The sequence below is a fragment of the Talpa europaea genome (genome assembly GCF_964194135.1).
Source record: "Talpa europaea genome assembly, chromosome: 4".
NCBI classification, from domain to species: Eukaryota; Metazoa; Chordata; class Mammalia; order Eulipotyphla; family Talpidae; genus Talpa; species Talpa europaea.
The window spans coordinates 33,109,260-33,129,908 of NC_140070.1; the positions used below are offsets into that span (position 1 = coordinate 33,109,260).

At 35.4% G+C, this 20,649-nt stretch overlaps 1 protein-coding gene across 1 annotated transcript in view; it reads right to left on the minus strand.

Annotated features, from left to right (window-relative positions):
• Nucleotides 1–19,413, minus strand: part of LOC311170197 (A disintegrin and metallopeptidase domain 3-like) — a gene marked incomplete at both ends in the record, with an annotated part of 64,585 nt that extends 45,172 nt beyond the window's left edge. The window contains 8 exons of the mRNA XM_084232591.1: nucleotides 766–932; nucleotides 2,120–2,191; nucleotides 10,907–10,975; nucleotides 12,924–13,101; nucleotides 13,536–13,612; nucleotides 15,053–15,131; nucleotides 16,852–16,907; nucleotides 19,291–19,413. Of these exons, the coding sequence (XP_084088717.1) occupies nucleotides 766–932; nucleotides 2,120–2,191; nucleotides 10,907–10,975; nucleotides 12,924–13,101; nucleotides 13,536–13,612; nucleotides 15,053–15,131; nucleotides 16,852–16,907; nucleotides 19,291–19,413 (821 nt within the window). The remainder of the gene's footprint in view (nucleotides 1–765; nucleotides 933–2,119; nucleotides 2,192–10,906; nucleotides 10,976–12,923; nucleotides 13,102–13,535; nucleotides 13,613–15,052; nucleotides 15,132–16,851; nucleotides 16,908–19,290) is intronic.
• Between the last annotated feature and the right edge of the window lie 1,236 nt (nucleotides 19,414–20,649).

Sequence of the window (20,649 nt, forward strand, 5' to 3'; positions counted from 1 at the left end):
ATGGAGTAAAATATGTACTAGATTTACTGAAAAAGACAAATAGAAAGTACAAAGTTCCCTGTGAGCTTTTTAATACTTAGTAAAAGTTGTTCCTTAAACCTCAAACATGACCTTAGATTACTCTCACTGGAGATATGAGTAGATATATAAATATATTCCATATTGCTTAAGACTCTCAGAATTGTGGGGTTTTCTCATATCTAAAATAATCCAACAAGTGAAAGGAAAATCTACCTACCTGTTGAAAGATATAATGCAAATAGTTAAATAGCTATACCCTAGGTTAGTACTGAAATACCAGCAAGTAACCACATTACTATTTTAATATTTTATAGTATGATTAGCTCTATATGCAATTTTTATATTATATTAACTAATTTATATTTTACTTAATGTTACAAGGCTGGTTTCAATTATTTACCTCTGGAAAAAAATTTTTTAAAACTATAAAAACTCCTGTTTACCTCAAAACTTGCCATATTTTTCAATTTATTACATTTCCATAGGTAAACTCAAAACTTTCCATATTTTTCAATTTATTACATTTACATAGTTAAACAGTCCACTCTGAGAATAATAATCTTTCATGATTTTAGTATCTTACATTGTTATCAGATTGTTGTATTTTGCATTTTGTCTACATGGTATTCATACAATCATATTGAGATGTCTTATTATTATAATGAATACATTTTGCATGTAATTTTGCTGGCTAATATTTCAAATAATTTGATAAACATGTATAAATGCAAATAATATACTTACATTAATAAGTATGCCATATCACTGGACCTTTGAAACAAAAATTTTTCCTTCCATGACACAAATCTTTGTAGTACTTCATCAGCATGCCCATCAGATGAAATTTTATTTTGAGCAGACCAGATCTCCAAGGAAGATAGCATAACAGTCACATTAAGCTGAGAAAACATCTGAACACAGAAGATACATGATAAATAGTCTTTGGTAATTAAAAATACATTATATCACTAATATATGTTAAATGTATACTTATTTATATTTAATATATATTAAATTATTATTTTTTGGAAATGAAATCCATTGGTGGATAAAACTAACTCATAGCACTACATTTTTTATAAAAATGTAAATGCTATTTATATAAAGTTACTAAAATGTGTAATGTAACATGCAAATATTTTCTTCCATTTAGTAGGTTATTGTTTTATTTAATAAGTTTCTTTCACTGTGCAGAAGCTTTTTAGTCTCAGTAGTATGATTTTTATTTTTGCTGTGCCTTCCCTTGCCACCATAGTTGAATTTCCAAAGACACCACAGAAGCCAGTGACGTGGAGTGTTTTGCGTATGTCTTCTATGTATTATGTCTTACTCTAAATATTTAATCCATTTTGATTTAATTTTTGTCCTCATGAGATAATGGTCTAGTTTCATTCTTTTACATGTGAATACCCAGCTTTTCCAACACCATTTGTTGAAGAGAATTTTCTTTCTCCATTGTAGGCTCTTAGCTGCTTTATTTTAAATTAAATGTTCCTAAAGTGTGGGTTTGTTTCTGGGTTTTCAACTTTATTTCATTGGTCAGTGTCTATTTTTACCCAACACCATACTGTTTTGTCATGTGTTTTGATTACTATAGCTTTATAGTCTAGTTTGAATTCTGGAGGGGACTATGCTAGTGAAGTAAGTCAGAAAGAGAAAGTCAAAATACCAGATGGTTTCAGCCAGTATTGAAATATAAAGAAACAAAGATAGCAAATGGAGTATGGTAACATATACCAGAAAAGGTGGGATCATACATTTCTGAGTCATCTACAATGATATAAATTAGTGTTACCTTAATAAAAAAATAAATTTTATCTATAAAAGAAATTATATATGTAAAAAAAGGAACAAAGCAAAACAAACTAAAACAAATCCTTGAAATCTGACTGCAGAATTGAGTCCGCCAAAAGGGTAAGAAAAATGGGAGAAGGGGGCCTAATGGACTGGTGGAGAATTCTTGAATCAATGATTTGACCATGGGTATGGCAGCATGTATTCAAGGAGCTGTGAATCTCTACCCATGAATTCATGCACTGTTGTGAACCATTATCTCAATAAAAATAATTTAAACAAATGTTATATGTAACATACTTACAGTATTGATAATACTAAATATATAAACAACTTTCTCAGTTGCAACTGCCACTTCAGAGCCCATATAATCATACTGAAAAACAAATATTGTTCTTAATTACTAATGGAAATTACTAAACTACCACATTTTATTTTTTTAATTCTTTTTTTTTAAACATTTATTTTTATTTATTTATTTATACAAGCACTGGGTATAGTCAGAAGCATGGGAGGGTGAGAGAATTCACCAGAGCCAGAGCAGGGAGCAGAGCAGGCAGAAGGACCGAAGTACACTGCTGAGGGGAGCAGCGGGCGACAGGAGCAGTCTGTGCGCCATGTGGGACCCTCCTCCAGTGGCTGGGGAGCAGCCGGGATCGAACCAGCGCTGCAGAGGCTGCAGGCAGCTTCGCAACCCAGCGCTCAACCGCTGCGCCACTGGGGAGGCCCCTAAACTACTACATTTTAAATGGTCAAAAAATATAAAATGCTAAAACAATGCAGTGCTCAAGCAAAAGGAGAAAAACAGAACTGAGATTTCTCAAGTACTTAGTAAATTTTAGATATGAATTAAAGACTTTTTAATTTTTTTAACACTTCTTTACCTTACCCTAAAGTCTGTTTACATCTCCCTAACCCACTAGACTAGGAACTCCTAAATGGCAAGGTTTCTAAAACATTTCTGTATCATCAGACCTTAGCATTTGATATATACTCAAAGGTTTTGGCTCCTTCCTGTATTAAACATACTTCCTATCTTTGTCATGCTGCCATCTTCATTAAGAATAACAAATCAGTTACTTGGTATCCTCATCTGTAAAGGCTTCACTTATACACCACTTACTTTTGAAAATGTACTAGGAAATCATTACCCGTCACTTAGTTGCTCTGATACTTACACTTGTCTCATTATGTGTTAGCTGAGGGTTTCTCTGTACCCCACCAGACTATAAAATCATTTCCCCCCCTTTTTAAATGGTGGCAGTAGAGAACATAAAAGCAAAAAGGCATAATGAGAAATAAATTTTTTTCCCTGCCAGGGAAGAAATAGAATTGTGATATTAAAGGGTATGAACATTTTAAAAACCTTTGATTTTTGCCAAATTGACTTCATAAATTGTGTTGATCAACACTTCACCAATTGTATGTGAATTGCAAAATATAATTTTTCTATCTTTGCCAACTCGAGTGGCAAACAGAGCTGTCTCATTTTATTGTGCATTCCTGTATTACTGATAGAACTTCTATTTTTAGTCCTGCATATTTCTTTTATTGTGAATTGTGTGTTAATGTTCTTTCTTCTGATTGCTGTTATCACTTTATTTCCTGCCCATTGGCAGACACCTGAGATGCCTCCCACAATATTGCTCTTAAGTGTTACTTCTATTATATTTGTTTGAGAGTTCTACTGAGGTTAGTAGATGATGGATTATTTGTGAGACCCTGTTATATGGTCTGAGCTCTGGCTTCTTCTGAAACGTGCTATAGGGGGCTTCATAGCCTCCAAAGGACAGTGCTGCTCAGGAGCGAGCGGTTCACTGGATTCTTCACCCACACGCATAGCTGCAAGGCCACTCAGGCTCAGGAAACAAAAACAATGTGGTTTATTTAACAAATGAGAAATGGGAGTTCTCAAGGTCACAAGTGGGTGGCTATCTCACTCCAGATAGTATCCAAAGTATCCAAGAATCCTAAACAAAAGGCTGCTCATTCAAGATGACAACAAGGGTATGGAGCTTGTGGTGTCCACAAGCCGCAGGCCAGGATCCAACTTACTGCAGCTGGAGGTACTCACAGGCAGGGCCACTAAATGACACTGGAGCAACCCCAGCCACAGACCTTTTTTTATTCTTGCGTTCTCCAGTTTTGTGTTTTCTAGGTCATTAATCCTCTGTTGCTTCTTTTTGTTTGATATTTATGTCCTCAATTATGATTTCTTTCCTATCCAAGCAAACCTAAGGATCCAGTGAGAGTTCCCCGCAATCTGGCTTCCTTCCTGCCCTATATCCCCTTTTAGATGCCCCACCTACCAGTCTGACAGGACCCCTTTCAATCCTGTGGCTGATTGGACCATTTACCAATCAGTTCATATCTTGCACCTGATAGGTCCATTCTATGATCCAGGCACCAACTCCATGGGCATCTCTGTTGCTGCAGCTGGAGGGAGCCACAGCTTTGGAGAGACTGCATGCCCTCGGATTGGCATGGTAGAGGAACCACTCCATTCCACCATCACTGCTGGCCTCTGCTAGCAGCTTCCGCCCCAGTAGGGCCTCTGGTGGCTGCCCTCTACCTGCTGCTGTTTGCATCGCCTGCAAGTATTCTGGGGTCAAGTGCTGGAATATTCTGGGACCAGAGAGGGGTTGTCCCCAGTTTCATCTAATGGGCCACTTGTTACTTTCCTCATACTCCTCCATGTTAAATAGTTTAGGTGTGGGTTTTTGGTCTCAGTAGTTGTAGGGTCAGGAATGGCCACAGTGCAGGATTTCTATGATCCAGCAGACCGGGTAAAGGAGGAGTCAGAGTCCTCAGTGGTTTTGCAGGGTTTTATTGGGATTGCCAGGTACATGGCAGGCAGGGGTACTGGGGGGCCGGGAGGCTGGCAGGCCTCCCAGCCCCCAGCAAATCACTCTATCTGGGCTCTCCGGCTCTCTCTCTTCTCTCCCCTCTTCCTCTCTCTTCTCTCCCCTCTTCCCTCTCCCTTTATGCTGCTTCTTTCTCAGCTTCTCCTTTTAGCTTCTCCTGGCATCCCCGTGATGCCGCCCTTAAAAAGCACAGTCTTAGCCCAGTCGAATCCCATCTACCCATACCCACACCCTATTCCAGGTGCCCGCCATCAGGCATGCATTCAGGACCGCAAGGATCCATCATCTATCCTGATGGCGGGAGGGCAGAAAAGCCTGACGTTTTTCCTTGCCCTACAGTAGTCATTATTCTTTGCTTTATAATAACCCCTTTAGCATTTTTCATAAGCAGCTAGGTATTCATGAATTATTTTCTGTTTTTGCTCTTCAGTGGATTTCCTTACTCTTCCTTCTATCTTGATTGTTAGTCTTGCTGGGTAGAGGACTCTGGGGTGGAAGCTCTTTTCCTTAAACATTTCCAACATCACCTTCCAGTATCTTTGTACTTTCAATGTTTTTTCGAAAAATCTGCTGATAGTTTGATTGGTGTTGCCTTATATGTTACCTTTTTTGTTCTTGATACTTTTAATATTGTCCTTATTGTTGGTTCTTGACAACTTTGTTTTTATGTGCCTTGGTGTACATCTATCCTCTGCTTAGAATTCTTTGGGCCTCTTGTATCACAATTTCTGGCTCACTTTCCAGACTGAAGGGTTTTCAGTGATTATTTCTTTAAATAGATTTTCTATGTTTTTCTCTTTTTCTTCTTCTGGGACCCCTATGGCACAGTTATTAGGTCTCTTTAAGTTGTCCCAAACATTTCTTACACAATTTTCATTTTTTAAGATCTATTTTCTTTACCTTTTTTTTTTTCTTGTTGTATAGGCAGGAAGACCACTGAGCAGGTTTTCTGATCCCATGCAGACTGGGTGAAGGAGGAGTCAGAGTTCTTAGTGGCTTTTTGCAGGTCTTTTTATTGGGATTTACCCGGTGCACAGCAGGCAAGGGTGCTGGGGGGCCGGGAGACTGGCAGTCCTCCCAGCCCCCAGCAAGTCTTCACTCTATCTGGGCTCTCCAGCCTTCTCTCGGCTTCTGCTTCTCTCTCGGCTTCTCTTCAGCTTCTGCTGGCGTCCCCGTGATGCCACCCTTAAAAGCCCAGTCTCAGTCCAGGTGAATCCCATCTACCTATGCCCACACCCTACTCCAGGTGCCCGCCATCAGGCATGCATTCAGAACCTCAAGGATCCATCATCTATCCTGATGGCAGGAGGGCAGAAAAGCCTGATGTTTTCTTTACCCTACACTTGTGTTCTCCAGTTTTGTGTTTTCTAGTTCATTGATTCTCTGTTGCTTCTTTTTGTTTGATATTTAAGTCCTCAATTGTATTTTTAAAACCTGCTCTATTGTTTATACCCCTAAACTTCATTATGTCTGATTGTAGCTGCCTCATATTTTCATTGTGTTTATTCTGTTGTTTTATATTCTTCATTATTTGTAAGTTTCATCCTCAATGCCAGTACTGTTGCCCTGTTTTACTCTTTGTCATGCTGCTGTGCAACTCCAGAGTCACGGTTCCTTTCAGGGTTTTCTTATTTTGGCATTTGTTCTGTATTCTTCTCTCTCCTCATTTTTAATTCCATATAGGTCTCAGTAGGGATAATTATTCAAGTGCTGTTTTTGTACTTGAAGTAGTCGGTAGATTGGTGCCAGTTAGTGGTAGTGGATATAAAAGAGGGCAGGGCAACAGACATGAAGGAGGAAGGATCCCCCCCAGTAGACTCGGCAATTTGAAATTCCTATTGTGAATTGTTTTGGGTTTGTTAGGTTTTGTTTGTTTGTTTGTTTTTGGTTTTGGTTTTTGGTGTGTTTGTTTGTGGGTGGTAGCAAGTGCTTTAGATATCTCATCCTGAGAGTGGCAGGTGTCTCAGATACCCCAGCCTGGACTCAGTCATAGTGTTTTCTTTTTTTTTTTTTTTTAAAGATTTATTTATTTATTTATACAAGCACTGGGTACAGTCAGAAGCACGGGAGGATAAGAGAATTCACCAGAGCCAGAGCAGGGAACAGAACAGGCAGACTGACGAAATACAATGCTGAGGGGAGCAGCAGGCCAGACAGGAGAGGTCTGTTGAGCCATGTGGGACCCTCACCAGTGGCCGGGGATTGAACCGGCACTGCTGAGGCTGCAGGCAGCTTTAGAGCACAGCAGGGGAGGCCCTCATAGTGTTTTCTATAAAGAAGTCCAGGTACTCTTACTCAATTCAGGCTTCAGCTGTTCTGTGTTATGAACTTCAGATTCAAGCCATTTGTCCTCACTTTGTACCCTCACCTCTGTAGCTATCCTGAAATGCACCCTCCAAACACACTGCCTTCTCTTAAACCCCCTTATCCACTTCAGGGCCACATCTTAGACTCCCTGATGTCATTGTGTGTCCAAGTCAGTAGCTGTAGGGGGTGCTGCACTATAACCACTAGTGGGTTGTGTTGCACTGTTATTACTTTAAACAAAGTTCACTCAGAATTTTTCCTATCCTGGGGCCTCCCGGGTGGCACAAGGGGTTAAGCACTGCACTACGAAGCAATCTGCAGCCTCTGCAGCATGAGTTCGATCCCCAACCGGCCAGGGAGCAACACACATGGTGAGACAGACCTCTCCTGTCGCGCCCTCTGCTCCCCTCAGCAGTGTATTTCACTGCCTGTTCTGTACCCCACTCGGTCTCTGGTGAATCCTCTTACCCCCTGCATCTCTGGCCTGTACCCCAGCTCTTGTATGCATAAATAAATAAATCTTAAAAAAAAAGAATTTTTCCTACCCCTTTCAGTTGGGCAGATCCCTTGTTGTGTATAGTGATCCTCAGTTTTTATCTTCAGGGGTTTTTGGCTTTGTTTTGCTTCAGTTTCATTTTGCACGTCTGGAGTAGGTGACTCCAAATCTCCACACTGTTGTCATCTTGCTGGACTCTTAAATTTTTTTGCAACTGTATCATTTTATTGAGGTGGCACTGATTTATAATTCTGAGTATGATTTAGATATATGGATAAGTTCACACTGCTTCACTGGTATATTACTGCCTAATGCCCACCACCAAAGCACATAATCTTCCACCATATTCCATTGGCCAAACCCCTCTTTGTTCCTTACCCTTCCACTCTCTCCTGATTGTAGCCTCACTAAATGAAAAGACAAGAACTATCTGAGTGGATAGAGGAAAAGAAAACACTATCAATACGCTGTTTATAGAGTGATACTTTTACATTAGAGACAAATAAGTTGAACATAAAAGAAGAGAAAATACTAATCATGAAATATTGCATAAGACTCTGGATTTTTTTTTTTGCCTGATGACTTTCACATTGAAAATGTATTCTATTTATATTGTATTGGTAGAAAGGTATACAGCTAAGTGGAGAGAGGAAAACAGAATTCTAGGTTTTATTTTAGCAACTCATGAAGGTGGCTATGGTAGGATATAATTCCAACATATAAAATCATGATTTTAGTCCCAATAGCACTATTCTGCAACAATAATGAAAATCTAAATATTATACATATTAATTGGATACTATATGCATTGAGAATGAATTGAGATAATATGTTCAATTAATTATAATAAAATCAGCATGGTATTGGAACAAAAACAGACACACACATCAATGGAATTGAATTGAAAGTCCAGAAATTTAAAATGACGCATATATGGTCAACTTATCTATGACAAAGGAGCAAATAATATACACGGGAACAAGGAAAGCCTTTCAATAAATGGTGTTGGAATGACTTAGTTGCCACATGCAAAAGAATGAAACTAGACTACTATCTTACACCATTAAAAATCAACTCAAAATGGATGAAAGACTCTAACTATAAGACCTGAAGCCAAATAATATATAGAAGAAAAGATAAATAAAATACTCCATGACATAAACCTCAGAAACATCTTTGAGGACTCATCTTCAGAAGAAAGGAAAATGGAGAAGGTAAACAGCTGGGACTACATTAAACTTCTGTATAGAAAAGCATCTTTTTGTACAGTAAAAGAGACAATAACCAAAATGGAGAAAGAAACATCCTACCAAATGGGAGAAAATATTTGTACACCATAAAATTGATAAGGGACTGATATCAAAGATCTACAAAGAGCTTACATAATTCAAAACAAAGCAAATAGCCCAATCAAAAAAAAATGGTCAGACACTTCTCTAAAGAGGAAATGCAAATGGCCAGCAGGTATATGAAAAAATGTTCAACATCACATTATAAAGGAAATGCCAATCAAAACCACAATGAAATACCAACTCACACTTGTAAGAATGGCCCATATTAAAAAAAAACTGGAAACAGCAGATGCTGGTGAGGATGTGGAAGAAAGGAACCCTCTTACACTGCTGGTGGGATTGCAAACTGGTCCAGCCACTATGGAAAGTTGTGTCAAGGTTCCTTAAAACACTAAAAATAGATCTACCCTATGATCCAGCAATTCCACTCCTAGGAATCTACCCAAAGAATACAAAAACACTAATTTGAAACAAAACCTAAACACCTATGTTGACTGGAGCACTATTTACAGTACCTAAGATATGGAAACAATGCAAATGCCCCCAAAATAGATGAATGAATCAAGAAAATGTGGTTTATATACATAATGGAATACTACTCACAAAGATAAACTCATGACATTTGTAGTAACATGAATGTTGATGAAAGGGATTACACTAAGCAAAATAAGTCAAAAGGAAAAAATAAATATCAGATGGTTTCACTTACATGTGAAATATCGAGGAAATGAACAAAGGGTCAGAAAAAGGACAAAACTTGTAAGCTGATAAAACATAATGAGGCATACAACAGGGGAGAGGGAGGGACAGTGGTCAAAACAGGAAAGAAGAGCACAAGAGACTGTGGTGATGGTTTACAGGTGCTGTTGTGGCTGGAGAACTATGAGGACTACACCTGAGGGGAGAATTCAAATTCTGTCCAAAAATTAACAGTGATGTAAGAAAATAATTAAATTTAATTATGTAAAAAAAAATTCCATTAATGTCAGGGAAATTATAAAAGTCTATAAAGGAGAGCACATATGATCTTTTATGCAGTGAATACTTATAATATGACAATACATACATGGCAGTATGTATGTATATGTGTGAATATATAGACAAATACATGAGTATATTTTTCTTCAGTGATAAAATTATATGCACTCTTTTCTTTATTATTTTGTCCATATACTCTATTATGTTATTGTTTTTATAAAAATTATATATATTTCCTTTTATGAAAAAAATCCGTATCATTAAGTCACATATTGACTTTATACAAAATATCAGTGATAATGGACAAATCAGTTTTTTAAAAAACTTGCTGCCCATGCCTTTGCTAAAATTGCTATAATAAAAACTTTCATAAATAAAAGACTTCATTAAAGAATCTTTCCATTTTCATAAACATGAAACTTTACAAAGTATAAAATAACATTTTATATAAAAGATAAAATACAATTATTTAGTCAAATATAAAGCATACAAAAATCTCATAAGAGAAATCATTTAATAACAAGTATCTCCAAATGAGCAATAAATGAAATAGCTTGTTTTAAAATAGAAATCAATTCAAGGAGGGCCTCCCCAGTGGTGCAGCAGTTGAGCGCTGGTTTGCGAAGCTGTCCACAGCCTCTGCAGTGCCAGTTCAATCCCCAGCCCCTGGGCAAGGGTCCCAAATGGTGTGCAGACCTCTCATGCCTCCCGCTGCTCCCCTCAGCAGTGTACTTCATCAGTCTGCCTGCTCTGCTCTCCTCTCTGACTCTGGTGAATTCTCTCACCCTCCCGCGCTTCTGACTGTACCCAGTGTTTGTATGAATAAATAAATAAATCTTTAAAAAAAAATCAATTCAAGGAAAAGATTTTCACTGTGATTGAAGAGAATGCACAAATGTCTGCATCCAGTTATAATTTTAGTATAGTATACATGCATACAAAGTTATCCACAATTGCTAAAATTCTTTTCTGATTTGGAAACCAATACCATAAATATTGGTTCTCTTTGGTCAATGTAAAGGCATTGATATTTCCTGATGTCCTGCTAAGATACATATTTTGAACAAAATTCAAAAATTGATGTTTGTTTATAATATTCCATTTGAATTTAAACACAAAACAAAAATATGATGAAATATATCAATAATACATACCAAGGCTTTTTCCATAATGATTTGTATTTTCAGAATTCTGTTGAATAGTGCAACATCTGATTTTTTTTTCTGCAAAACAGTTCACATTAAATAAAATATTTTAAAAATTGTCATTTTAGTTATCATGTACAAGATACACACACAGTTATATAGACAGAGAGGTTGAAATTATAACAAGTACTATTTATAACCATAGTGCCATGAATCTAGAAATCAACTATAACAAAATAGGAAAAATTATAAATATATAGAAAGTAAAAACAATATACTACTAATAGCTCGATTACAGAGGAATTTAAAACAAATGAAAAATCTTTTAGACTAGTGAAATGAGGATACAAGCTGCCAGAATCTGAGATGGAGCAAAAGCAGTCTGAAGACGGAAGATACGTGGTAATACTTATCACAAAAGGTGTGAAACTGTCTGAATCATAAACAGTGTTGGAGACCATTTCAATAAATAGCTCAATTAAAACAAAGCATGCCCATCCCTTCAGATTTTTCCTCTGCCCCAGAAGAGTATTTGCATGCCATTATAATTTTACAGTTTATGTTATTTGATAGTGATATATTTCAGTTGTAAAAATTGTGATCCATTGTGTCCAATGCTGTATGGCAACATGCAGAGGTTTCCAGAGCAGATATAAAGTTTGAGATCAAATCTCAGTCTAATTGAAAATAAAAATTTTGTCAAGTTATATATTTTATTATATTTGAGTTTCTAAAAATACAGTTTTATTCACCTGTATTTATAACTATATCCTTGCAAAAACAAATTAAAGCAACAATCTTAGGCTTTCAGAGGGGGAGGGGAAGAGAGGGGAGGAATAGAGGAGGGCTGGGGAGAACACAAGAGACTATGGAGGAAGACCATGTGAGCTTCAGTAATGGGAAGATGATGGTGACAGCATTGAGGGGTGGGCATAGAAGGGTCCTATACTGTCAACACACTAGCAAGAATATAAGATAATGGCACTTCAATAGCAATGAAAATGTTTCATTCATTACTTTTTTGTCTCTCTTTAATGTGATAGCCAATTTTGATGAGACTTTGTGGTTTAAAGAGATTTATTTAAACAAATGATAAAATATAAAATATAAAATTTTACAAACATTCTTTGTGAGGAAGTTAAACTATATATCAAACAAACATTTAAAAATATGCTTATCCTTAAATGAAAGAACTTATAGTGAATTAAATAGAATGTAATTGGTCAAAAATTGGTAATTCATAGTCATTTTTTGACTGTAGTAAAATTATAAATACAGAAAATTATATCTAATTTTGTAAAATACATGCATATTTAATTTACATATGTATATGTGAAAAAATATAAAATCCCTACACATAAAATTATTACAATAGATTTAGCAGCATTTAACTCTAGAATATGACATTAAAATCCATTTCTATTACCCTTTCTTACGCACATATTTAATATTACATTAGCCAATATTATTTAAGTTAATAATAATTGAAACATAATTTATTAAGTAAAAATAGGCATCATCTTCTATAGCAGAAAGGAAATTTCCAATATATAGTTTGATCATTTTTATGAAAAAGCTATACTTTTTAAAATCCACATTTATAACTAGATACCTTAAAATAATTGGAACAAATAGTTCAAAATTCTAAGAAGATTATCTCTAGATTCTGAGATTTGGTGCAATTTCTTGCCTCTTTTCTACATTTACATTTTCTTTCACAATACTTTTAAAAAAGTATTGCACAAAAGGCTCTTACAAGGGAATAATCAGCAAATGTGGGTATCATTAGATTAGTAACATGCAAATTCAGCAACAACACAATTTTGTATATATGCAAAAAATTTTCTGAATAGTAAAATATGATAATTTTGATATTGTGTATTTACATCTACTATAGTTATTAAATATATTAATAAACAATATTAAATTCTTAAAACAAGATTTTAATTTAATCAATACAGTTAAAAAAATTTTCTAAATACAAAAATGTCAAAGTGAATACATTCATTAAAAATAGTATACTTACTTCTGATTTCACAAGAATCCTGTGGGACTGATCTACCAATTGGGCTCTTGGATAATTTCCTCTTAAGGGAGGAAAATCAACTTTATTATTATTTATCTGATAAAGCATATGCTCATATGTAGCTGCAGATTCCAATGGTTCAATTCCATAACTGACATCCTCAAACTGCAATAATCCCCTGGGTATTTAAATTCAAAAATGAAATTAAATAACAAACAATGTCAATTTACTGATGAATGAAAATTAACATTAATAAAAATATCTTCTTTATGGTCTAATATCTAAGAATCATACCATCTTACTTGGATTAACTTTCAAACCAAATTTTTTACTTTTCTTTGTCTAAATGGCATTTAGGAGTTATTGTGTCTCTAGTGGGTCTAAGGGATGTGAATATTCTTCATGTGAGTGGAGGTGTTTTCTCATAAATTGACTGTGAGCCTGGAATAGAGACAAGTAAACATTAAAATTGATAAGAACAGGAGGGAAAGAATGTACATGAGAAGAAACACAATATATATTTTCTTCGCCTTCATTCTACTCTTCAAGAAGTTTCCGAAAATTAAATGAACACAAGATTTTCTATAAAACATCTCTGGATTACGCCATTACCTAAGTCCTGAACAGACGCTAAGTGTCACAACTGATTTTGGAATCTCTGCAGCATATCCTTGATAAAAGCAATCATCCTAAACAGAAGTGTATAAAGACACATTTATGAGTAATTCATAAGTAAATGTTCAGTTTTATCCTTACTTCCTAGACATCATCAATACATTAAATGAGACATTGCCACAGTATTCACCAGATGTTCCATTTCACTATTATCCATTGGCAATCTCTTCCACTTAAACCTACTCTGCCTATGAAATATCATGACACATCCTCCCCCAGATAATTCTGACTAAAATTGTAAATTTTTGACAGCCAAATATCTTCTTACCTCTTTTCTTTCTCAGCCACATTTATGAATGTATAGTCTATAACTGCTAATTGATGTAATCAATAGTACTAATTTGACTTTAATTGTAAACATTTCACTTGTTTTTTTTCTAAGCTACACAAAAGTATCTTAAACAAAAATATAAAACAACGGTACTTCATTAATAAAAAATAATAAATTTTTAAAATAAATTAAAAGATTTCTTGTAAAATGTATGTATATATATATATATATATATATGTGACAAAAATTTTTAATCCCAATGTTATTGTGTGCCTTTTAATTGGTGAGTTCAGGTAATTCATATACAGGGTGATTAATGATACATGGGACAGTCCAAAAGATCAGTAAAACAAGTATGAGTTTTTTTGAAAAATAAAGCTGGCAAGTCCTTAGCTTGACTTATATAGAAAAGAAAGCCTAAATAAATAGAATCAGAAATGAGGGAGGCAAAATGATAGCACGTGACAGAAATAGAAAGAATCATAACAAGTTACTGTGAACATCTCTGTGCAAATACACTTGTCAAACTAGAAGAAATGGACAAATTTTGAGATTCATACAACCTTCCAAGACTGAACCAGGATAAAAGAGACAGCTTGAGCAGTCAATAACAAGAGCAGTAATTGAAAAAGTAATAAAATATTTCCCTAAGAACAAAAGCCCAGTACCAGACAGCTTCTCCAGTAAATTCTATCAAACCTTCAAATAGAATCTAACATATATCCTGCTCAAACTTTCAAAAAACAATCCAATAGAGTAAAAACTCTTTAGCAATTATATGAGGCCAACATTACCCTGATCCCAACCAAACAAGGACACACTTTCCCTGTGACCTTTCTATAATCTCTACCATTTCCTCAGCTGCTCAAGTCCCATGATATCTGAATTAAAACTTCTGAGTATGTTTAACACCTTCATGACTCCTTTCTGTTAACCAGTTTTCCTTCATCAAAAATTCCACTACAAGTTACTCCAGCTTGCTTAAATTATCTTTTTTTTTTGATAAGTGATTCTTATGTTCCAAATTTAAAAATCAGTTGTTCTACTCAATATACTTTTATAGTAACTTGGGTTTATGATTAGTTTGCCTAATAATTCTGTGGCACATAAAGGTATTTTTCTTCCCATATAAAACTTTAAACACATAAAAAAGTAAATTTTTACAAGAAAAAGCAAGACTTACCTTTAGAAATGAAGAATCTGGATACAGTGCTCCTGATTTGTTGTATAAATAAATGAAGAAATGAGGATCTAAAAATGACCTAATTCAGTCAAAACATAACATTTCATTGTAATAATATCACCAAGAAAGTAACTCCCAGAATCATTAAATAAAATTCACTTTAAATTTTGAGTTCAAACATCCTAAAATTAAGTGGAATTGTCTTTCCAGTATCTGGCTTCCTTTTGTTATTATATTGTATATATGACAAAATAATAACTAGTATAGTTCAGATAACAGTATGGATGCTGTATGCAGTATAAATCAAGGCTTCCAGGTTTTCACTGATTCAATCATCAGTAATATTCATGGCTTAAATATTTTAGTTAAAATATTTGTTAACAAGAAGCCATAGATTGATAAGAACAAGAATAACTGTATGTTGTTTTATCAGTTTCCACTAAGTTTGGCTATGTCAAAACAATCCCAAATGTGCAGTGCCTTAAAAGAACAATGGGTGTTCACAAGTCTAACATTGATTTAGCTGTATTCTGTCTTCACTCTGGAGCTGGGGAAAGGCATGGTGCTTACCGGGAGCATGCCTTTTCTTTCGCAAAAGGAGAGAAAAAAAGTAGAAGCACAGAATCTTTCCTAAATCCTTTGTTTAGAAGCAGTATACCATTTTTTTTTCTCAAATTTCATGATTTTTACAATTTATTTTATTTTATGTAAGTCTTAAACATCACTTTTCATTTTTGCACAATGTGTGTATACATTTTCATTTTGGTTATAATCAAATTTCATGATTTGAGTTAAATGATTTCTCTAGACAACTTTGCTATAAACATGGTACAGAATTATAATATTATTGCAGAAAGGATGGTGATTACTATAGAACAGTAACAACAAAATTGGCTGTAGGGAGACTGGGATTTTCCAAGGATTCAAAAGACCAGGAGGCATTTCACCGCCAACGTGGAAGTGGGACTTATTCCATTCAGATAGCACTTCCCTTCACATGCCTTCTCTTTACCTATCAGCTCATTGCCTCTCAGACCTTACAACTCTTCCTCTTCTTAAAAGTCAAACAACAAAAATCAAATAAATTCTCAGGAAAAACTGACATTATAAGTTCATATCCACATATACTCAAAGAAAAACACTGAATTACCCGGGCTTAGGGACAAGTGCCTGGATATAAATTCTGGCAAAAGGGTCAAGACACATTTTAAAGCTGTGAGGATGTGAGTGGAAGTGGTAGTACTCCAGGAGCAGTTTCCAGGAAGAAGAAATGAGAAGTGAAAACTGAGTGCACTATGGTAATAACACTTGAAGAGGGGGATTCTATACATCCTAAAAGTTGATGTAAGTCAACATTACCTCAATTTAAAAAAGGGGGGAGATAGGTAAGTAAACAACTAAAAATACATAAATATAAAAGAAAAATTAGCAGATATCTGACAAGCATAGTTAAAAGAAGAAATCTTTAGTTTTAAAGTTTATAAACCCTGAATCCTCAAATGCATACATTTTGCTTCTACAGGAAATAGCAAAGTAGTCTGCTGTAATCAGGGAAGTATCTTCCTTTCCCCTTTGTCTTTTTCCACCCATTTGAAGACTTATGCTAGTAAATCTTCACTCTCAGGTTACTTTTTTAGTTTCGTATCAAATTAAAAATCTCAAGATGAGGACTGAAATTCTAGTCTGACATGCATCACAAAGAAGACATAATATGCGCTTCATATTCTTTTTTAGGCCCAATTTAGAGCAGTTACTGCAAAAATTAAAGAAATTGTATGACAAAAAGAATCGTCACTTACTGTTTTTCAAGATGGAAAGTGTATATTTTCCTGCCAATTTTGATGGCATAAGTTACCTACAGAAAAGTTTTCAAAGAGAAAGTAAATATTAGAAATTCCAAATTCTAAAAAGCCAAACCCATAAATTTTTATATTATATTTTATTGATTAATCATTTGTTTACAAACCTATATATTAGGGAGGTACAACTGCTACCTCAACATGTACACATGCTTCACCCACTCTCCCCCTTAGTTCCTAGTGCTACTACCCTATCACACTTATCCTTACAATGTTCTTTTTATATTTTTAACATGTATATTCTCTTTAGTATAAACAGATTTAATCATGAATGTTTCAAAATTATACATACATATGAAAGTATATATGTGTGTGTATATATACACACATATATAAGTTTCTTCAGTTTTGGGATATATGACAGAATTAATCATAATTTAGTATAAATAAAATTAAGAAGTCTAAATCAATTTTTAAACTAAAAGCATTAGTCATCAGCATTTATTAAGTACCATAATGAAACTTTCAAATTAGTACATTTAGAAATTCTGAGGAATATTTGAAGAAATTCTGATTTTGTCTTTTTTTGTACTTTGCAGTTTCTATCACAAGTAAACTGAAAATAAATAACACAATATAAGTGCCCTTGTAAGATTAAAGGTAGTATGCCCACGCTAACAGAAGTGATATCTTTGTCTCTATCCTCTTTAGGAATTGCCTCACTTAAAGAGGGCTACCTCACCTCACACAAAGTCATACAAAGTCACAACTTTTCTGGGACAGTCCACATTTAATAAGTTCCCTAATTCTAATGCCAGCTCCACACTTCACATTTCTGTGTTCTTCCTTCCCCTTCCACAAAGAACCTCTTATTTCATCTTGTGTCAGGTTTGTTGTTATATTTAATTCTTTGGAGTGAAGTTAATGATTTTGTTTAAGCAGTTATTTATAGGCATACATTTTGTAAGATTTTTATTGACAACTTTGTATATTTCTCATTTCTAATAGTATGTGTATCTAATTTTCCTTTCATTTTCTTGTCTCTCTCTCCAAAAATATCATTTTTATATTCTTTCTAGTAACAATTCTTCACTTTGCAATTCCTAGACACTTTAGCTTCACTACTCTTTAATTAACTGTTTCATAATCTCATGTTCAGTTTTCTGTAACCTTACAGCTACTGAAAGAAAAAAATTTGTGCTTAGCATCTCCAAGATTATTCTGACATTTTTTTCTCCTTTTAATCTGTAGAGAATTTTTCCCTTACATAAAAGAGATATATGAAGGCTTCCTTGCCCAAAAACTAGACCACAGGAGTTTTTGTATGTGATTGCTGAGCAAAAATTTAAGTGAAATTATAACATCTCTGTATTGATCTGTCTATGTGTATTATAGATGAGTTGTATTTTTTTAGATCCCTATTAATCCCTGCAGAATTTGGGAAGTTTGTATTTTTATTTCATGTATATCTAATCACATAAATTAGTAAGAATCCGTTCTCCCTGTACGAGGACACCAATTGGAATATCAGTTATATTACTTTAAAATCATAAGGATAAAGGAGGGACAACTGTACATGCTTTACTATTTTAATCAAGTTAAAAATAACATTACTATAATTTTCACAAAGATTTATATATGCATATATAGGCATAAAGCTATTCTTATATATTGCCATTTTAGACTCTTATTATAGGGTAAACATGATGTCACATGTAAAATATTTCAATGTACATATTTTCCAGAAAAAAATTCCAGCTTTGTGTATTAACTTTGTGTGATAGGAATTTGGGGAACTTTTTTGAGTTTGGGTCTTAAAAATTTTTTTAAATCAAAACACCTGCTCTCATTTAGTTAAAACAGTTCTTTAACACTGTAACTAGTACACAAAGCTTCACAAGGGATATGCATGAATTGATTTGGGTCATATAGTTCAAGAAAAGCAAGATATATTTTTTTAAAAAATCATTTCTTAATTACATGCATTTCTGATTCCTCGCCATCAATCCTGTTAGTATGAATCTTCCGTGGTATTGTAATTTCTAGAAGTGATGTTTCAGAATCTGCAGTAAGGAAAAGAGGTGTGAACATTCCCCAGGGTATATAACAGCATCTTTTTTTTTTTCATTTACTTGCTCTCTCATAGCATATCACTCTGAATCCAAGCCCTCCTTCCACGCCTCACACATATATACACACACCAACACAGTCAAACTTTATAGGATTCCAGGTAAAGTCTCCTCTAAAGTGGGAGCATTACCCTATCACTATCCAGAGATACTTTGGGAAGCAACTTCGGCCCCGAGTAGGTCAAAAAGTGTTGGTGTCTGGATCTCCTCCAGGGTGTCAATCCCCAACCTCCCAAGAAGACGGGTGCCCTGTTCAGCAGATGTAGGGTCAGATAAGTGAAATGTTCAGTCCTGGTCTGAGCCCACTAACCAGAACGTCCACCCAGACGCTGAACCTGAGCGGTTTCTTGACTCTCCGCTGGGCTCTCTTCAGCTGGGTTTGGAGTTCTGATCTAAGAAAGGTGAGAGCCTCCACTCCCAGGGGCACTGACATGGGTGGACCCTTGATGCAGCATAGTCCATGGCTTACAATGTTTTGCACAGGTCCGCCAGCCCAGGTCTGAAATTATGAGCAAGAAAGACAGCAATACGTGGGCGGCCGGCCATGCCATGGTGATGTCGGTTGCTTGCTGAACTGTCACAGCTCGCGGGCACTTGAACCTAGTCTCTAGACCTGAGAGGTGGGGGTGGGCTGCATGGGCCCCACAGCAGGAGATGAAGTGGAGAAGAGGAGGGGTGGAGCACGCTGCTATTGAGCCTGCCCAGCTTTATGGACCCACAACACCAAAATTTGCACCCTGGGGGCATCCACACGGGTCTAACTGCAAACAGGAAGCACATGAGAACCAGCTCAGTTGAGATTTATTTTTCCAAAATCCTGGTATTTTAAATGCATTAAAGGGAAAGAGTTGTTGTAAAGTGCACTTTTTCCCCTGGAAGTAGGGCATTAGCATGTGAATTTTGTGGTGATATTATAGTCCTTATCATAAATTTCTGGTGCAAGGGCTGGATTACTGTAGTGAAGTAAAATAGAAAATAAAAATTCACAATTATGTTTAATTGCAGACAATTGCCTATTTTAACCAAGTCTACTTCCAGTTTTCTAATTTAACTTTTTGGTCAAAACTACACATTAATGCATATACATTAAAACATATTATAAAGGGCCTCCCCGGTGGCACAGCGGTTGAGCACTGGGTTGCTAACCTGCCCGCCGCAGCCTTTGCAGCGCCCACTCAATCCCCGGCTGCCCGCTCCCTCCCCGGCTGCTCCCCGGCCACCAGAGGCGGGTCCCACCTGGCCTGCAGACCTCTCCTGCCACCTGCTGCTTCTCTCAGCAGTGTACCTCCTCAGTCTGCCTGTTCTGCTCCCCGCTCTGGCTCTGGTGAATTCTCTCACCCTCCCATGCTTCTGACTGTACCCAGTGCTTGTATAAATAAATAAATATTAAAAAAAGAAAGAAAATGCACATCTCTTTAAAAAAAAATATTGTAAAACAAAAAATTCTAAATCAGGTCTTCTACTGTAGTGTTTCTTAGAAAATGTTTTTGGTAAAAGAAACTATAAAAACTAAATAGGAACTGTATGTATGTGTTTTCATCACTCCATATGGATTCGTAACTTAAGTATCAGGCAAACTATATCACAACTATGAAACGAACATGGAGGAACAACTTTATTTTCACATTATTAATTCCACTGAGATTAATTTGGCTTCTCACAGAAATCT